The sequence below is a fragment of the Chaetomium strumarium genome, assembly GCF_033439665.1.
Source record: "Chaetomium strumarium strain CBS 333.67 chromosome Unknown B0T15scaffold_3, whole genome shotgun sequence".
Classification (NCBI taxonomy): Eukaryota; Fungi; Ascomycota; class Sordariomycetes; order Sordariales; family Chaetomiaceae; genus Chaetomium; species Chaetomium strumarium.
This window is the reverse complement of record NW_026944431.1, coordinates 3213481-3229155: the sequence shown is the minus strand read 5'-3', so window position 1 is coordinate 3229155 and position 15675 is coordinate 3213481. Positions and strand designations below refer to the sequence as shown.

The 15675-nt window shown below is 56.5% G+C and overlaps 5 protein-coding genes across 5 annotated transcripts; 3 read left to right on the top strand and 2 right to left on the bottom strand.

The window, feature by feature from the left end:
* Window positions 1-472: 472 nt before the first annotated feature.
* B0T15DRAFT_395501 (uncharacterized protein) lies at window positions 473-2829 on the top strand (the record flags this gene model as incomplete). The annotated part of the gene is made up of 4 exons (XM_062864787.1): window positions 473-828; window positions 900-1756; window positions 1813-2184; window positions 2414-2829. Coding segments are annotated over 4 exons (2001 nt in total), but the record flags the coding sequence as incomplete, so codon positions are not given.
* Window positions 2830-3971: 1142 nt separating this feature from the next.
* On the bottom strand, window positions 3972-5146 carry B0T15DRAFT_173000 (uncharacterized protein). The gene is made up of 2 exons (XM_062862215.1): window positions 4760-5146; window positions 3972-4493 (listed from the first exon to the last, which is right to left on the bottom strand). Exons 1-2 carry the CDS (start codon window positions 4876-4878, stop codon window positions 4157-4159), a joined length of 456 nt encoding a protein of 151 aa, XP_062723080.1. The 5' UTR covers window positions 4879-5146; the 3' UTR covers window positions 3972-4156.
* Window positions 5147-5824: 678 nt separating this feature from the next.
* On the top strand, window positions 5825-9143 carry B0T15DRAFT_553892 (ankyrin repeat-containing domain protein; the record flags this gene model as incomplete). Its single annotated transcript, XM_062870337.1, has 6 exons — window positions 5825-6211; window positions 6587-7057; window positions 7132-7778; window positions 7844-8279; window positions 8546-8838; window positions 8930-9143. The coding sequence occupies 6 exons, from the start codon at window positions 5825-5827 to the stop codon at window positions 9141-9143; spliced, it is 2448 nt and encodes an 815-aa protein (XP_062723079.1).
* Window positions 9144-9787: 644 nt separating this feature from the next.
* On the top strand, window positions 9788-11510 carry B0T15DRAFT_529842 (PI31 proteasome regulator N-terminal-domain-containing protein). Its single transcript, XM_062869133.1, has 3 exons — window positions 9788-10137; window positions 10188-10505; window positions 10576-11510. Exons 1-3 carry the CDS (start codon window positions 9951-9953, stop codon window positions 11241-11243), a joined length of 1173 nt encoding a protein of 390 aa, XP_062723078.1. The 5' UTR covers window positions 9788-9950; the 3' UTR covers window positions 11244-11510.
* Window positions 11511-15599, bottom strand: B0T15DRAFT_529839 (armadillo-type protein). Its single transcript, XM_062869132.1, has 5 exons — window positions 14966-15599; window positions 13204-14893; window positions 12580-13151; window positions 12406-12527; window positions 11511-12350 (listed from the first exon to the last, which is right to left on the bottom strand). Exons 1-5 carry the CDS (start codon window positions 15298-15300, stop codon window positions 11959-11961), a joined length of 3111 nt encoding a protein of 1036 aa, XP_062723077.1. The 5' UTR covers window positions 15301-15599; the 3' UTR covers window positions 11511-11958.
* Between the last annotated feature and the right edge of the window lie 76 nt (window positions 15600-15675).

Here is a 15675-nt window from a genome sequence, read left to right as displayed (position 1 = left end):
TCGTTCTTCCTCGCCGAGCCGGATGACTTTGACCTCGATATCGACCGCGCTCTCACCGGGTAAGTGCTAAGTGCTTCTTACATCCCATGTTCGTTCTTGGTCTCTGTTTCCGTCACCTTATCAAAAGCTCGGTGGTCGGTTCACCCGAAGGGCGACTCGTCTCGCTTGCTTCAAGACTTCGGCGCTTTCGTCTGATCCAATCCGACTCAAATTGGCTCAAAGGATACGCCGTCTGTGCTGCTCAAGGATAACCCACCTAGAGCTGCTAGTGATGGTTTGCCGCTTGTTTTACCCCTTCCCCTCTGGCGACGCCTGTTGTCGAGGGGTTCGAATTTAGGACACCCCGCCGATGACGAGGTTACGGTCACTTCTGGGAGAGCGTAGGGATACCACGACCCCGCACGTGCAATAACCGTATCCTGAGCTACCAAGACGCTTCCATGTCCTTTTTGCTGATGTTGGACGCAGGACTCCCGACGAAGTATCACCGATGGCTCCCGTGTTGCGGTCTAGTGCGAGCCTAGCGTCTCCTGATGGGGCGCTGTCAAGATGCGAGGAGGCCATCCTGAACTGCTTTCCAGACATTTGCCTGGAATATCTCAGAAATGAGGCCCCCACGTACGGATGGGACTCGGAGCGTCTTATGGACCACCTCTTGAATCAGCAAGAGAAAGGAACCCCGTATCCGCGGGCAAACATACTGAAACGGAAACGACCGGAAAAGGACGAGGCCGACGGACATGCAGAGATGCGTAGGAAGTTTGAGATGGGAGATCCACGCCGTGCTAATAAGGCTCCTGGTTACGTCGAGCACTACACCAACGCCACGTAAGTCTTTTATGAGTCATGACGCGTGCATCCTTTTCGGTAAAATCTCCATATAACCTAATACCCCGCAGTAAGAAGCTCCTCAAGGCTGCCTTCCCTCAGTGTTACGCTGAAGATATTGAGAAGCTGCTTAAAGACAACGACTACCGGCTGTACACAACCTATCAGATGCTCGACGAGGCGGGCTGGAATACCGAGGCTCGGCAAATGCGGGTCAAGAAATCCTTCAGCACGCGCGCTCAGCCGGGGGAGGAGCTGCGCAACAGCGTCATCGAGGCAGAAAAGGACGCCGTGGCAGAATTCGATGCAGCCAGTGCCGATTGTCGAGCCCAGGCAGAGGCGAGGGCCGCGAAGAAAGCGGAGAAAGAGCGAAGGGAGCGCGAGGAAGCGGAGAACTTGGAGCGGGCCAAGTCCGAAGGAAGTGTCGCAGAATGCGGGTGCTGCTTCGACGAGTTCGCTTTGAACAGGATGACTCACTGCAACGGCAGCGAGGTCCATTGGTTTTGCTATAGCTGCTCCCGGCGCATGGCCGAGACCGTTATCGGACTCACGCGATACCAACTTGACTGCATGTCGACGGAGGGTTGTGACGGCACCTTCACCAAGGACCAGAAAGAGTTGTTCCTGGATGCTAACTTGACCACTGCTCTGGACCGGAATGAGCAGGAGGCGGTCCTCCGCATGGCGGGCATCGAGAACTTGGCTACCTGTCCATTCTGCCCATATGCAGCTGAATATCCACCAGTGGAAGTAAACAAGGAGTTCCGATGCGACAACCCGGATTGCGGTTTAGTTAGTTGCCGCCTTTGCCGGCAGGAGACACATATCCCCAAGACGTGCGAGGAGGTTACGAGGGAGCGCGGACAATCTGCCCGGCGTACGATCGAGGAGGCCATGTCAGCTGCGTTGATCCGAACTTGCAACAAATGTAAGATAATTCCTTTCCCTCACTTGTGCCCACCTGATTTTGCTGACCATGGGAAGGTGGCACACCCTTCATCAAAGAGAACGGCTGCAACAAAATGATGTGCTCACGCCCGGGCTGCGGAAACATGCAGTGCTATGTCTGCTCTCAGTCATGCCGAGACTATTCCCACTTCAACGACCCGACTCGGGGTGGGAAGTCAGGAAACTGTCCCCTGTTCGATAATGTCGAGCAACGCCATCAGACAGAGGTTCAGGCAGCCGAGGAGCGGGCTCGCCGACAGGTGGTTGAGGAGAATCCAGAGGTTGAGGCAGAGTTACTGGAAATCAGGTTCTCGGAAAGCGTGAAGAAGGACGACGAGAAGCGCAAGGTAGCCACCGCGGGACCTCGACGGCCCATTCTTGGCCCACCGCCCATTCCATATCCGCACGGTGCGTTATACTAATCATCTAGTTCTGCCGGTATGAGGCTTGGTTTAGCAAGGTCACGTTTACAGTTACTAATTGGTCCTCGTAGTTAACCCTGTTCCACCGCGCCGTCGCATACAAGCACTACCCGCTCAGCAACAGCCACCAGTCATGGCAAATCGCCCGGGCGAGTGGATACAACCCCGGCCCCTCATGGACGGTTCTATGGCTGCCAATGCCGTGGCTCCAGTAGTAGATCGCGTTCAAGGCCCGGCCCAGCAACAGCGTTGGGCCCAGCAGCAGCGTCCGGCCCAGCAACAACGTCAAGCTCAGCCACAAGGTCCGGCTCAGCAACGACGTCCGGCTCCGCAACAAAGGCCCGCTCAGCAGCATGGTTCGGCTCAACAACAAGGTCTCGGCCCGCACGCCGCTCTCCCTGTCATTCCCCGGCAGAACGCTTCTGTAATGAACGACAATCTCTTTGATCCGGCTGGAAGCCAGTGGGGTACTTTGGCTGTTCCTCTCGCTTATGTTCCTGGCTTGCAATCTCAACAACAGCCAATGCGTGGGGGTAATCCCTATAACTTCCTCCCGGGCCCCTGGGACGCCAATCTCTATCCCTTCCTCCCGGCCCAGGCACCTAGGGCCCCTAGGGCCCCTACCCCTTAGGCCTATTCCTGGGCCTCATGAACCACTGGAAGAGACCAAACGCAATCATCCCGAACCCTCAGTTGTCTTTGGCCATCTCCCTTTTGACCGGGCATGATGTCAAATGGGTACTAATCATTTATCACCCTGGTATGCCACCCTCAGAAACCGTTACGTTCTCCAGCGAACCGCCCCTTTATCGTATATTCACTACCGGTTGCAAGGGCGTCGCAAGCGCTTCATAATCCAGGCCGATGGGTGACGAGCAGCTTCGTGCTATGTAAGTGAAGGAGATGAGTACCTAACACATACTGCGGAACGCCGCAAGGTGCTTGATCCCATCTACGACGCGTCTACTCTCAGTCAGGGCCATGCCGGGAAGATCTCCCAACATCAACGCTCCTGATATGGTGGTTACCAAATTACGCGAAATCACCTGGTCGCTGTTCCCTCGCAACCTCTCTTCTCCATGACACTCGCACAAAGTTCTTTGCTGTGTGTCTGTTCTTGCGTCTGCAATTCGAGGATTCTTCATTTCCGTCTCACTGCATCTCGTATCGTTTTGGCTGCATGAGGCCCTTTCGTACCATATCTAGGGGACATTATGCTCAGTCAGTCCTGTGGTCAGCTGCAACTTTCTCTCCTCATCATTACCTGCTCTGGGCTGCACAGCAAGGGAATGGCGCTGCATCGGCATTGTCTTGTGGCCAGGCTTTGCTTGGCGCAGGTGGAACAACGGCGTTGGAGGCACGGTGGATGCTCGATGCTGGCTTGAGCCTTTTTTGTTCTTGGGGTTGGGCCTGCATGCGGCAAAACACACACAACGGCGTTGGGGTGTTCTCTGGCCAGCCACTTCTACGCAGACCTGTATCGGGCGGGGTCCGTTTGCGATTATCTTCATGGGGATTGAAGGACACCGGCGTTTCGTTGGGATGGTCATATTGTCGATTACGAGGGCGGCGTTCGACGGAGCAATGATCGAACACTGGAACTGCATCCGACTCAGGTCTTGTATCGAGGGCTAAAACGAATTTTTCGGCTACCTCGATACCTTTCGTCTCGGGCTACTGATGCGGTGTATTAATCAGGCACTACCGGCTCCTCTTCTGGAGGCCCAAGAGTGAGTTTAGTCCTTCCGCGGACTCTACTATCGTGTAATTGTCAAGCAGCAACACAAGTCGAGAGCATCTCGCGGTCAATGGAACAGCGAGGCAGCTCGCCCATTTCTACTATAACATAACCAGCTTGCGTCTGAATCCCGTCCCATCCACCTCCCTCCGTCACCCCTTCGCTCTTCCCCTACTTCACACACCTTACTCACCACGCACCTCCACCGCTATACGATGGCTCACCGCCCCTTGCCGAACTTCTCATGCCACTTACCCCGTGCCTTGGGCGCCGCCGTGGTCCCCGTCACAGCTGCCACATCAGCCTCGGGGACCAGCTCGATTGTCTCATGGACTGTGGCAATCGCTGTCAACCCCGTGTGTGGCACCACACGGGCTCCATTGCCACCGTCGCAGTGGTGATCGCTGGGGTTGGCGTCATTCTCCCGGGGACATCCTCCTCCTCCTCCTTGTGGCGATAGCAGGATGAGCGCGTTGGATGTGTTCTTCTGCCGTAAAGAGTATGTCTTGGAGGGCGTCTTGAGAAGGGCAGCTGTTTCGGAAGGGTGGAGGGTGAGACTGATTTTACACGTGTGAGTGACTTATTACTACTACCAGTAGGCTCATGGCAGAGAGTTGAGGCGCGTGATGGAGGGGGTGTGCTGTGCGTTTATTAGGCAGGTCCCGGGGGGGGGGGGGGGGGGGGGGGGGGTGGGGTGGGGTGGTAAGAACAGAAGCGTGATATGCTCTCCTACAGTTTTGCTGCGGCTTGCTTGGGAAGGGAGATAGAGAGGGAAATGGGCAAGGGATGCCTCCAAGTTGCATGCAACAACTTAAGGACTCACATGGGCGGGTCTCCGCTTTCGAGGAGCTCCAGCAGCTCGGGCGGCAGCTCCAGGAGCTTATATGCCGCCCCGTGGAGCGCGTGCGAGAGCGGGATTCCAGTGTTGCTTTGGCTCGACATGACGAGGCGGCATCGAGTTGCCTTATTATTTGGCGCTCGCTGGAGACGGGAGGAGAAAGTCAGACGTAGAAGCTTTGCTGGGTATTGACTCCAGGCGCCACCGATAGCCGTGAAGGAAGGAAGCGGCCGTCACGGTACCTACCGTAGAGGTATACACACACTGTTGGCTGTTGAACTTAGTAGCACAAGGTAAAGTACTGTACCTACCTGAGGTAGTACCAGGTTACCAGCAATGACCCAGGGAGTTAGCACAGCAATACGGTATGTGTGGGGCGTGTGCATGTGTAAAGAGCTACTGTAAATACCTACCTTATGTATTGTAGGAGCAATGCATACCTATATACAGTACATACACAATACGAAGGTCCTACCTTACTCTTTCTGAAGTGGTGTACAAAACAGTGTGATACGGTAGTGGACCCGTTATGCCAGCAGGATCTGTATTGCTGGGGAATCAGTTCAGTAATGTACTGTTTGTATTCTGTATGTACAGTACTCCACGTCCATACATACAGTATTTGAGTAAGATACATAGCAGCGAACAAATATCGAATCGTATTTCTGTAGGTGTACTGTACGTTACCCTGCTGTGGTAACGATGTCTTAGACGTCACTGTTCGAAGTCACCGCATCATCATGATGGATCATGAGAGTATCAGTAGAGTCTGGACCTCTTACAGCCCCTCCATCCAACTTGCAAGTCAACACGGCGGCCGACCAACGCGTAATGTAGCCCCATCACTCAGAGCCTTGTTGGGGTGTGTGTACTCATTGCCTCTCCTTCTCTCCCTCTCTCTCTCTCTCTCTCGCTCGCTCGCTCGGTCGCTCGCGGAGTTGTCTCATTTCAAGGTCTCGTTGCCAAACAGTCTGTATGGTCTTTCAAACACCCGACGGTTCGAAACACCAAAAACAAAACGCCCATCGCTGAGTCACGCCGACTCGCAAGATGACGTCGCCGTCGTTGGAGAACCTTCCGGCCGAACTCATTGGCCAAGCGACAGAGCAGCTTTTGGTAGCCCGTGCCTTCGGCTCTGTCACCGCGCTCGGGGGATGTACGCGGCGCTTGCATGCCATCGTACTTCCGGCCCTGTACAAGCATGTCACCAAGGTGGACTTGCAGACTGGGGAGGACGCGCTGATACGGGCGGTTGAGAACGACGAGCTCGGCCTCCTCAAAGTTCTCTTGGAACGCGGAGTCGATCCGAATGGTCGTTTCTGGTCGACCTTGCCCAGTAGTGTCCGCCAGGAGATGTTCTCTGCCCAGGGTCTCAGCCGCCGCCTGTCGCCCAGGGGCGATGGCTACCTCGTTTCCAAGATCATTCAGGAAAATATCGTATGGCCTGAGCGATGCAGACCGCGGGTCACCGATGGAAGCTGGTTTTGTTACGACGATCGCTTTCTTCGGGCTTGGTATTTGGCCACCGTCGACTGCGAGATACCCGAATCTCTCCCGGTCTATGCTCCGGTGCGCGGATGGTTCACAACAGGGTCCGTGACCGAACTGGTAAAACATGCACGGTTCGGCTGTCGTCAGCCTCCTCACGGGACGGACGACCTGCGCCGCCATTTGTATTCGTGGACGGCGATCCATCTGGCAACCCAACGGGGCAGTATCCAAGCTGTTGAGACTCTCCTTGCTCACGGGGCGGATATCGAATCAAGATGCCAAGGCTTGTGCGACTGTTTGGCTCCCACTTGGCCCAGCCAGGACGGCAGAGAGCCACCTCCAACTTGGAGCCCTTTGCACCTCGCCGTCTGCTTTGTCCACGACCGCCTTGTCCGCCGCCTCCTCGACCACGGCGCAAATCACATGGCAGTCGGCTGGCTGGCGACGGGTCACCCGACCTTCGTGGATGCAGAGGATCCTGGAATCACTGCTCTCCATCGTGCCGCGTTGCGAGGCGGTGTGGCCATGTGCCAACTCCTGCTCGATCACCATGCCGCGGGCGTCACGGAGGCAAGCGGCGACATGCTTGAGCGGGGAGAGGCCAGGGGGCTGCGGGCGCTCGACTACGCTGTTGCTGCCGGGCATACACGGACGGTTGGCTCGTGGCTCCTGGAGCATGGGGCCGACCATCTGCAGCACATCGCCCTCGCCGAACGGAACTTCCCCGCGCCTCTCAATTTCCTGTGCGCCCGGCAGCAGTACCGAGATGCGCACTACCTCCTGGACCGGATCGTGTGCCGGCCAGACACTATACCACTGCCCTTAACGTATGCCTTTCGGGCTTAGATTCAGCGCGCTCGCTGCAGTTAATCCGCACTCTTGGTTCGCTGCGGGGCTTCCTCGTCGAGGACATGGAGCATGTTGTGACCACAGAGTCCCCCATGCCCGAGCCTGACAGCGAAGAAGCGTTGATCACTTTGGTAAGGCGGTTGTTGGACGCAGGGGTGGATCCGAACGCCCTCCTTCCCGATCGCGGCGAATTGCTTTTGCAATCAGCTTTGCACCGGGAAATTCGCAGTAGCCAGCCAGAGGCAGTCAAGGTCCTCGTCAGCGCGGGCGCCCAGCTCGAGCTCCGCGCGTTTGAACCGGGATTCACCTGGCTACGACGTACCGCGCTGGACTTTGCATTGCGCACTTGCCCGTGCCTTCCCGTCGTCGGGCGCGATCCGCGACAATATTTACAAAACATCGTCGGCCTTCTCGAGCTTGGAGCCTCGTTCACAGACGCGACTGCTAGACTACCCGGTCAAGCAACAGAGCCCAAGACTTGCTTTTGCCCCTTGTTCTCCCATCCATCAGGAAGGTACAACTCGGACAATTATAATTTGTTTGAAAGATTGATGGAGCTGGTGGCGAGACAACTGAGTGATCAGAGTCTGCGCCTTCCGCTCGCCTCCGAGCTGATGGACCTCGCTCTTGAGTACGGAAAGCCGAATGAGAAGCTTCCGCAATGGTACGTGACAGAATGACTTTCCCCTGTTTTGTCGAGATATAGCTAAGCACCTAGTGACGATCAAGGTTGATACGACACTACAACGTCACCCTGACGGATATTTTCCCTGACGGTTTGCATATTTATGCACCGCGCTACCCTGATGCCGTACGCATCGGCAATCCTGGGCTTCTCAGTTGGCTGTTGGATTCCGCGCCGGAGAAGACGGCCGAGATTCTTTCTGGCATCAACCTCCTTCCTCTCCCGGCTTTGTGCAATCTTCTTCGCAGCACCCCAGTGCTAGTCGAACGTGGCTTGCTAGACAGGGCCCTTCCTGCTGATGGCACCTGTGAAAAGGCACCTCGGGCGAGCGTGGAATGGCAATTCACAATCATGGTCTTCGAGGCGTGCGCCAATATCAAATGGTGCGACCACGTGTCGGACGGATCCGCCACGGAATTCGTTGCCCGCGTGCTCAAGCTGGCATCCAGCGTTCAGGACGATGACCTGTCGAAGATATTGGTGCTCTTTTTGAGCCAGCCATGTCCATTCTATTGAATGTGACGCTCTCGGACTACAACCCAGGCAAAGTGTCAGCGGAGGTCGAGAGGCTTAGCAAAGTCCTCGTGAAATACCCGTTCCGTCTGTATGGTGTCAGGGGGAGATGTCACGGGGAACGCCCGTTGAGGAGCTGGGATTGCGAAGGGACGATACACCCATTCTCTTATTCCGTCCCGATCCTAGTGGACGCTGCAAAGGCGGATTTTCTGGAGCTGATTTTCATGGAGACCCCCGCCCCCGACCCAGCTGTCGCACTGGAGGTCTTGGCTATGGCACTGGATGCTAGCTCGCAAGAGCCTGATCCAGCAGTCATCCTCACAATCCTCAAACACACCCATGTCGACGTCCGCACACTGATCCCAAGGCCTACTGAGAAGAATGAGAACAGCAACGGCATCGGCGGTCAAGTACTGCTACTGTATTATTTGCTAAAGACCTTTCTCAAGGCGCATGTCATCTCCCCATCCAGCGGCCTCCTCCCCGTACCAACCGACGCCAGCCCGAGACGCCAAACACACCGGTGTGACTGTCCCGTCATAACGCGGGACCGCCTTCTCGTCAACTCAATCCGTGTTCTCCGTTTAACACGGCGCATCCTGGATGCCGGCCAGCCAGCCCTCAGGCGAGACGCCACTGGAAGCGTTGGCCGCCATACTCGACGGGCAAGACTGCGGCGCCGAGTTCGGTGACTGGCCGTGCCATAACCGAAACAGCCTGCGGGCTCATGTGCAGCTCGACTGGAGGGCTCCTGACAGGGTGGGAGAGCCCCTGGCGGACTTGTTCAACCCGGTCGAGGTCGGTGATCTCAAAGCTAGGTGGGCGTGACGTGGCTAGTAGTACTACTATTACTATACTAGTTGCGTTTGACGTTCGGCAATTTGGGAGAGGAACACAAAAGCCAAAACTGGGTGGAGGCCTCTGAGCAGCATGGAAACCGCTCGACCTATTGGTACGACTGCCATACTGCGTACCCTTCGAGGGATCGGGTGCAGGGGTCATCGGCGAGGAATTGCTTAATATGTTACCCATGTTACCCGCACTCGCTAGTGAATTGACATACCGAAGGGTCTACACATGCTGAAGTCTTGCCGGCCACAAGATTGCCTTTGACCTGTCCCAGTGACGCGAAAGGAAGCAACTATGGCATGGCAAAACAAATCCAAACTCGTATGTTTTGCCAGTGGTGATAATAACGGCCTTGGGCGAAGTGAATCTTGCGTAATCCAGTCTCCATATAAGATTCATCTGTGACAATCAGAAATGTACGAACTGTTAGTGCAGCCAAAGCCCTGTATGAAAAAAGCCGTGCTCTCTTCACCACCTCTTATATAAATGGGAGGCGTGCTAGACTCGGGTCCACCGATGTTGTGAGGTTGAAGATGAAGTGGACCACTGCATGCCAAGGGGCCCCACATTTAAGGCTGAAGTTGCTGTCGTCATGGCTGGGGCCTTGCTGCCCCGCCCGCATTCTGTCCCCACATTGGCAGCTTGGCCCCTTGGAGGCTTGGACTGAACTTGGAGCTTCCGAGTCAATTTCAACACCAAGCTTGTCCTTCAAGAACAGGCGCTGACACCAGGCACTCGCTGTCAGAACCGAGAGGCTTTTATCACACGGCCACAACAACAGAGACAATGGCGCCGGACCCCCTTGGCCCAGCCGCGGTTGCGGAGGCTATGGCTAATGCCTTGCCGACCCACGACAAAGACGATACCACCTCCGATCTGAGCAGTTCGCTTGACTGCGTCGCGCTCTTCGTCCATGCCTGCATGGTAAACGTTGGCTTCCGGTTACTGGGCTTCAACGAAGACCAGAAAATCGGTGCGTTGCCTCCCCGCGGCTGGCAGTCTCAGAGCTAACATCGCCTCAAGAAGCTGAATGCGCCCGTACAGCCCCGCGCCTGCCAGCGCAATGGAACAAGTCACTCAACACGCACAGCTTCGCCTACGCCCACACTCAGTCATCGATGCAGTTCATCGTACACATCGACCGTATGGGCGCTAAGATTGAAGTCCGCGGCCTGGCCATCGGCGACGACCGCATCGCTCGCTTCGACATCACCGCGCGTGACTACATCTCGTCAGCCGCGCTGCCCCTGCGTATACCAATGACGGAAGATGGCACCGAAGACCGAAGCAATCTCCCGCAAAAGCTCAAAACCCTCTTTATCTCCGAAGAGCGGATCACAGGCAGGCTTCTCTTCCCCGTTACCTGCCTACATACCTAGCCTTCCACTAACCTCGTCGCGAACGCGAACAGATCTGGCGTCCCTGCTAAAAGTCTCCCTGATTCAACGCCTACTCCCGGCCCTTTACAAGGAAGGCTACAGCGAAGAAGCGACCTCCCACCGGCGCACGACACCCCCTCCCCAACCGCACGACCCCAACCGGCCTCCCTTCCCTTCCCACCTCCCTCCACCAGCAGTCCCAAACCCGTACCCAGCCCCCGACCCCCTCGCGGCCCCGCCGCGCGGCCCAATCCCAGCCGCTGACTTCCCGCCGCCGGGCTTCGAAGACGAGTACGAAGTCAACCGCCCGCCGCGCGGCCCCATCCCCTTCGGTCCATCAGGCGGGTTCGGCGGCCTAGGACAGGACGACCTGTACCCAGCCGGGCTGGGACCGCACGATCCCATCCGGGGCTCATTCACCGGCCCGGGCGGCTTGCGCCGGCCCGGCGGCGGACTAGGGGGCGGAGCAAGAGGAGGTGGAGGGATGCACCCTACCTTTGACGACCCGCTGTTTCAGGGGCCCAGAGGAGGGGGGGGAGGCGAGGGGGATGATACCTTCGGCGGGCAGGTCCCGCCAGGGGCGAGGTGGGATCCGCTCGGTCCGGGGGGTCAACCAAGGTTTGGTGGAGGACGGCCGGGAGGAAGGGGTGGAGGAGGATTTGGTGGCTTTGGCGCGTTCGGAGGGGGAGATATCATCTAGCCCTTTGTGATGTGAGCTTTGGCCGGCTGGAGCTGTATGTGTCGGGTGGGTGAGCAGTTTGGAAGATTGAAAACTGCTTTTAAGAGTGTTGTGATGCAGGCTGGGAGAGACTGAGAGTGGAAATGGGCAAAGGAGACGCAGACTGGCTTGGAACGAGGAATGACTGCAAATCTAAGGGTTTCATGTGTATCTACCTTACCTACTAGTATGTATTAGTACGATACTGACGTCCGGCTCACGATAATGAAGCAGTGCTATTATGATAGCCACTTCACTTCTTGTACTCAAAATCTGGATTTGTAGCTATATGATCTCTCAGCGTCTCGGTATTCCTGTTGTACGGTCAAAGCAGTAGGCACTGCTGTCTATCTAGGTCCTGGTTACAGTAGTTACATACCATCATACCGGCGGATGACAATGCTTATTCGCACATCACTCCTCGTCCCTTCCATTCCTTCTTATACCCACAATCAAGGCGTGGATCGCTTGAGCTCGTCAGTTATGCCCACACCGCATCGCATTCCCTCCTTGTCCACCGATACCCCAGCAGCATATCCCATACTCAGCACGCGGTCGAATCGCGTCGACACTTATGGAGACCTCCTTTCTCCCAAACCAAAGTCACACCCAGCGTTCGCCCATTCAGCAAGCGCATCTTCCGGATCGGACATGGTGACTGCCATGGACCGTGTGAATGAATAACGGTCGGCGCCTCCTATTGCGCGGCCGCCTCCTTCACCTTCCGCTTCTCGTCGTCGCTCAACATACTGCACCAGTTCTGGAAGCCGGCAATGTTCTCGTTGTCAGCGCGGATGAAGAAGTCGACCAGGTAAGCCTGGGTCTCATCGTCGCGCTGTCGCGAGCCGCCGCCCTCGATCCAGCCCATGAGGTCAGACTTGGTGCTGCCCAACGCTAGGTCGAGCGTGTCATCCGGCTCGTCTTCCCATCCTTCATTGTCGCCGTCTTCGTCGTCCTCATCGGCATACTCCGTCGCCGCCGTGGTGGTTATGTTGGCGGCGGTGTGCATGCCAGACGCGGAGAGCAATTCCTCGATCAGCACCTTCAGGATCTTGAGCGGCGCCGGAATGATAGTGTATCGATCGGGGTCTGTAGAGTGATGTTAGTTTCGCCGCGTGGAGTATGCCATGAAACGTCAGCTTACTAAGTTTGGCCCTCGACCTTGTCATGATTCTGTCGCTGTTCTCGATGATGAGGTCCCCTTTGACCATGGTCTGGGAAAGCCGAGAGTCATTCAGGGAGTAGATTTTGGATAAGGCAATGACACTAACTATATTAGTATTCACCCTTGCTCGACGACCACGATGGGGACACTTACTTTTGCCGGATTTCGTCGTAACCAGCAAAGTTCACAGAGTTCTCAAGCCACTTGCTGAGAACAACCTGCAGTCCCACCTGGCCGTTGATTTCAATGTCACTGAGGAAGTTGACCACGTCCTGGGCGCCCACGAGGGAAAGCCGCGCGAACACTAGGATCAGAGACTGGATGAACGGCGCTGCCTGAGCGCTATCCAAGCGTGCCGCGACTGCCTGTAGAAGCTGCGGTAAGAAGGGGCCAAGCCGCTCATGGCCGGCCTTCTCAACCAGTTCCGCGGCCAGACCACCGACTTCCGAGGCGGCGTTGTCTTCAATATTGGGAGCGAGCAGACGATCGATGATTCGGAGGCAAACCTCGAGACCAGACTGGCCGTTCTCGTCTTGCCAGCTAAATACCTGTTTGTGGTCGTGCATAAGAATGTACTTGACGGCCTCGGCGCCAGGACGCAAGATGTCGCCCTCGGAGGACGTCATCAGGAGGCGGTGGAGCTTCGGCAGGGTGGCAGCAACGAAGCCGTCGGGGAGCGGTTCGGAGCCGAACTGAGCAAGGAGAGACAGGAGGTCGGCAGCCAGCTGTCACCGGGTTAGCATCCAGACCTGCAGGGGAGGCATGAGAAATACAAACCGTAACAAGAGGATCGTCCTGTGTCAGGTTCGCGACGTCGAAGGTCCCAGTTATGGACGGCAAGACCTTTCCGCACAGGGCCGCATAAAGACGACGGTGTTCCGTGTCCTTGAGATGCCCCTCGTTGTCCTTGAATGTCCTAGCGATCACCTCGAAAGTCTCACAGACGATCATAGTGACTTGGAAATTGGCGGCGCCGTGCTTCGCAATGAGGAACAGAAGATCCACCGCCTTGCTATCGGGCTGAATAGCAATCCTAGTATCCATGCTAATCGCACTGCGAAGGGTTTCCAAAAGCGTGACCAGGAGATCGTCGGCATCTTCTAGCTCAGTAAGATCCTTGGCTTCCATGAAGCGCTGGATAGCCGCAATGATGGGGACCTGCCGGTCCACCGGTACAACATCACCTCTTACGAAGTTCTCCACCGATTTGACGGCTGCAACTTGCACCAGTTCAGACTCGTCACTCGTGATCGCGTTGATTACACGATCGAGCAGGCCGACGGCCGGCTGGTAGTTTTGTGCCAAGGCACCAGCAACGAGGTAGCCGCGGGCACGCAGCATAGGCTCGTCCCGTCTGCCCACGGCGTGGTTAACGAGCTCGAGATACGCATTTGCGATCTCGGCTGGCACCTCCTGTTGCATGTCCTGGAAGTCGTCCAAGATGGCGTTGAACAGGTAAAGCGCCGCTTCCCTCTTCTGCCAGCTTGCGCCCTCTCCCGTGAAGAGCGCCTTGGTGTATGCGAATAACCCCTCCAGAGCGCGCTGGTTCAACCATTCGGCGAGCTTGATGATGAGATCGCCGCAAGCGGTTCTGGGGGTATAGTTGGAGGAAACAGAGGTCTCCTCCGCCAAGTAGAGTGAGACGTCAATATCCCACAACCCTTCTTCCTCCTGTGTGATCTGTGAAAACGAGACCAGCAAGTTCATGAGGTCTAACGCCCACGGTGTATCGTGCACAGCACCACGCGCCTTGATTTCGGCGTCCAGCTGCTTTCGGACTGGCGGAGCTCGCAAACACTGGTTGAGGAAGTCGAGTTCATCTAGCACCAGGAAGTCTAGCGTGAACGGAAGGCCGTCGATGTCCTCCAACCGGCTCTGGGCATCTGAGTCAATGAAGAGAGACTGGTACAACGGTGCCAGCCTTGACAGTTCCTCCCAGGTCGCACTGAACAAAGCCAAGCTCTGAGACACCAGAAGCGAGGGGAACACATTTTTGATCTTCAGCAACGTCTTCACTGCCTGATCCTTGAGCGCAACTGGCCCGTACCAACTCTCCGGCTGTGAGCCTGGCTGAGCAAGGGGAGGTAGCGGCGACTTGATCACCTGCTCCAGGAAGGGCAGCCACCCACTGAGGACCTCCTCGGCAAACGTCTTGACTTCTTTCTTGTGGTCGTCTTTGACGATATCCATGAGGTCAAAGCAGCTGCGGAAGACGAGGACAGCGAGGCTCCGGTGGTTTTGCTTGCGGTTCTCGTTTAACGCGACGTCATAACAGGCCTTGATGATGTCGCGAGCGACGCTGAAGAACTGCTCGTCGCTCAGACTATCCTCGACAAGATCTTGTAGGGTTCGAAGAGCCCCGTGGAGCTGGGCATCGGTCCCGGAGGGCATGACAGCTAGAACAGCTGGGAGTAGGGCGGGCCAGCGGTGAGGGAAGTCGGCCATGGCAATCTTGGAGACCACGTAACTTGGTGGGCAGCGTATGTCAGTTCCCTTCGCCCACGACAACAGACAAGACCTCGCCCACTGTCATGCTCACCTGGCGGCGACCTTGACCTTGCGCTCATCCTCCGGGCTCAGAACGAGCTCCAGCATCGCATTCCGCAGGTGATCTTTTGTTGGCTCCGGAATCGGAATGTGAGGGACGCCACCGTCCTCATCTGGACCCCAGTTCTTCTCGATGAACTTGCGGAGGTATGTCAGGGCCGACTGGCGAATCTCGATGGGAACACCGGTATGCGAGCCGATGCGTGCAAGGGAATAGGGAAACTCGGAAACCGACTGGGCGTGCAGCAGGTCGAGTTCGGCCTGCTTGCGGGGGCCCTCGCTTTTGTCGTGCGTTTTGGCGAGCAGCTGCGCCAGGTGCTCGTCCATCTTGGCCGACGCTGATTTGTTGCTAGAACTGGTTTGTTACCCTTTGCCGATAAAAACAAGGGGAGCTTTTCAGTATGACGGAAGTCCCGCTGGCAGAGACTCACACGTCTTTTGCAGCTCTAGTCTCGGGAGCCTGCCAAAGTCGAAACGGCGGTGGACGTGGGGTGAGATGGATTAGGACGGACACGATCAACAAGAGTGGAGCTCTGGGTTTCTGGCTCCCAACTTGGACGCGACAGTGACCTGCGGGGTTGACGCGGGACACCGAATTGCCAGAAGTGAGAGAAACTAAAGCTTGCCGAGAAAGTCAGGTGATGTGGCGTTGACATGAGTGGGCAAGTCGCGTCCTTTAGAACAACCCCGCGAATTAAAAGT

Bases quoted from the DNA above. Each gene is read 5' to 3' on its own strand.
- B0T15DRAFT_529842 (XM_062869133.1), top strand. From the start codon at position 9,951: ATGGCGCCGGACCCCCTTGGCCCAGCCGCGGTTGCGGAGGCTATGGCT. The intron at 10,138-10,187 runs GTGCGTTGCCTC...CATCGCCTCAAG, and splicing joins CAACGAAGACCAGAAAATCG to AAGCTGAATGCGCCCGTACA. The intron at 10,506-10,575 runs GCAGGCTTCTCT...GAACGCGAACAG, and splicing joins CTCCGAAGAGCGGATCACAG to ATCTGGCGTCCCTGCTAAAA.
- B0T15DRAFT_173000 (XM_062862215.1), bottom strand. From the start codon at position 4,878: ATGTCGAGCCAAAGCAACACTGGAATCCCGCTCTCGCACGCGCTCCAC. The intron at 4,494-4,759 runs GTGAGTCCTTAA...GTGTAAAATCAG, and splicing joins GAAAGCGGAGACCCGCCCAT to TCTCACCCTCCACCCTTCCG.
- B0T15DRAFT_529839 (XM_062869132.1), bottom strand. From the start codon at position 15,300: ATGGACGAGCACCTGGCGCAGCTGCTCGCCAAAACGCACGACAAAAGC. The intron at 14,894-14,965 runs GTGAGCATGACA...CTGCCCACCAAG, and splicing joins AAGGTCAAGGTCGCCGCCAG to TTACGTGGTCTCCAAGATTG. The intron at 12,528-12,579 runs GTAAGTGTCCCC...TAATATAGTTAG, and splicing joins TACGACGAAATCCGGCAAAA to TGTCATTGCCTTATCCAAAA.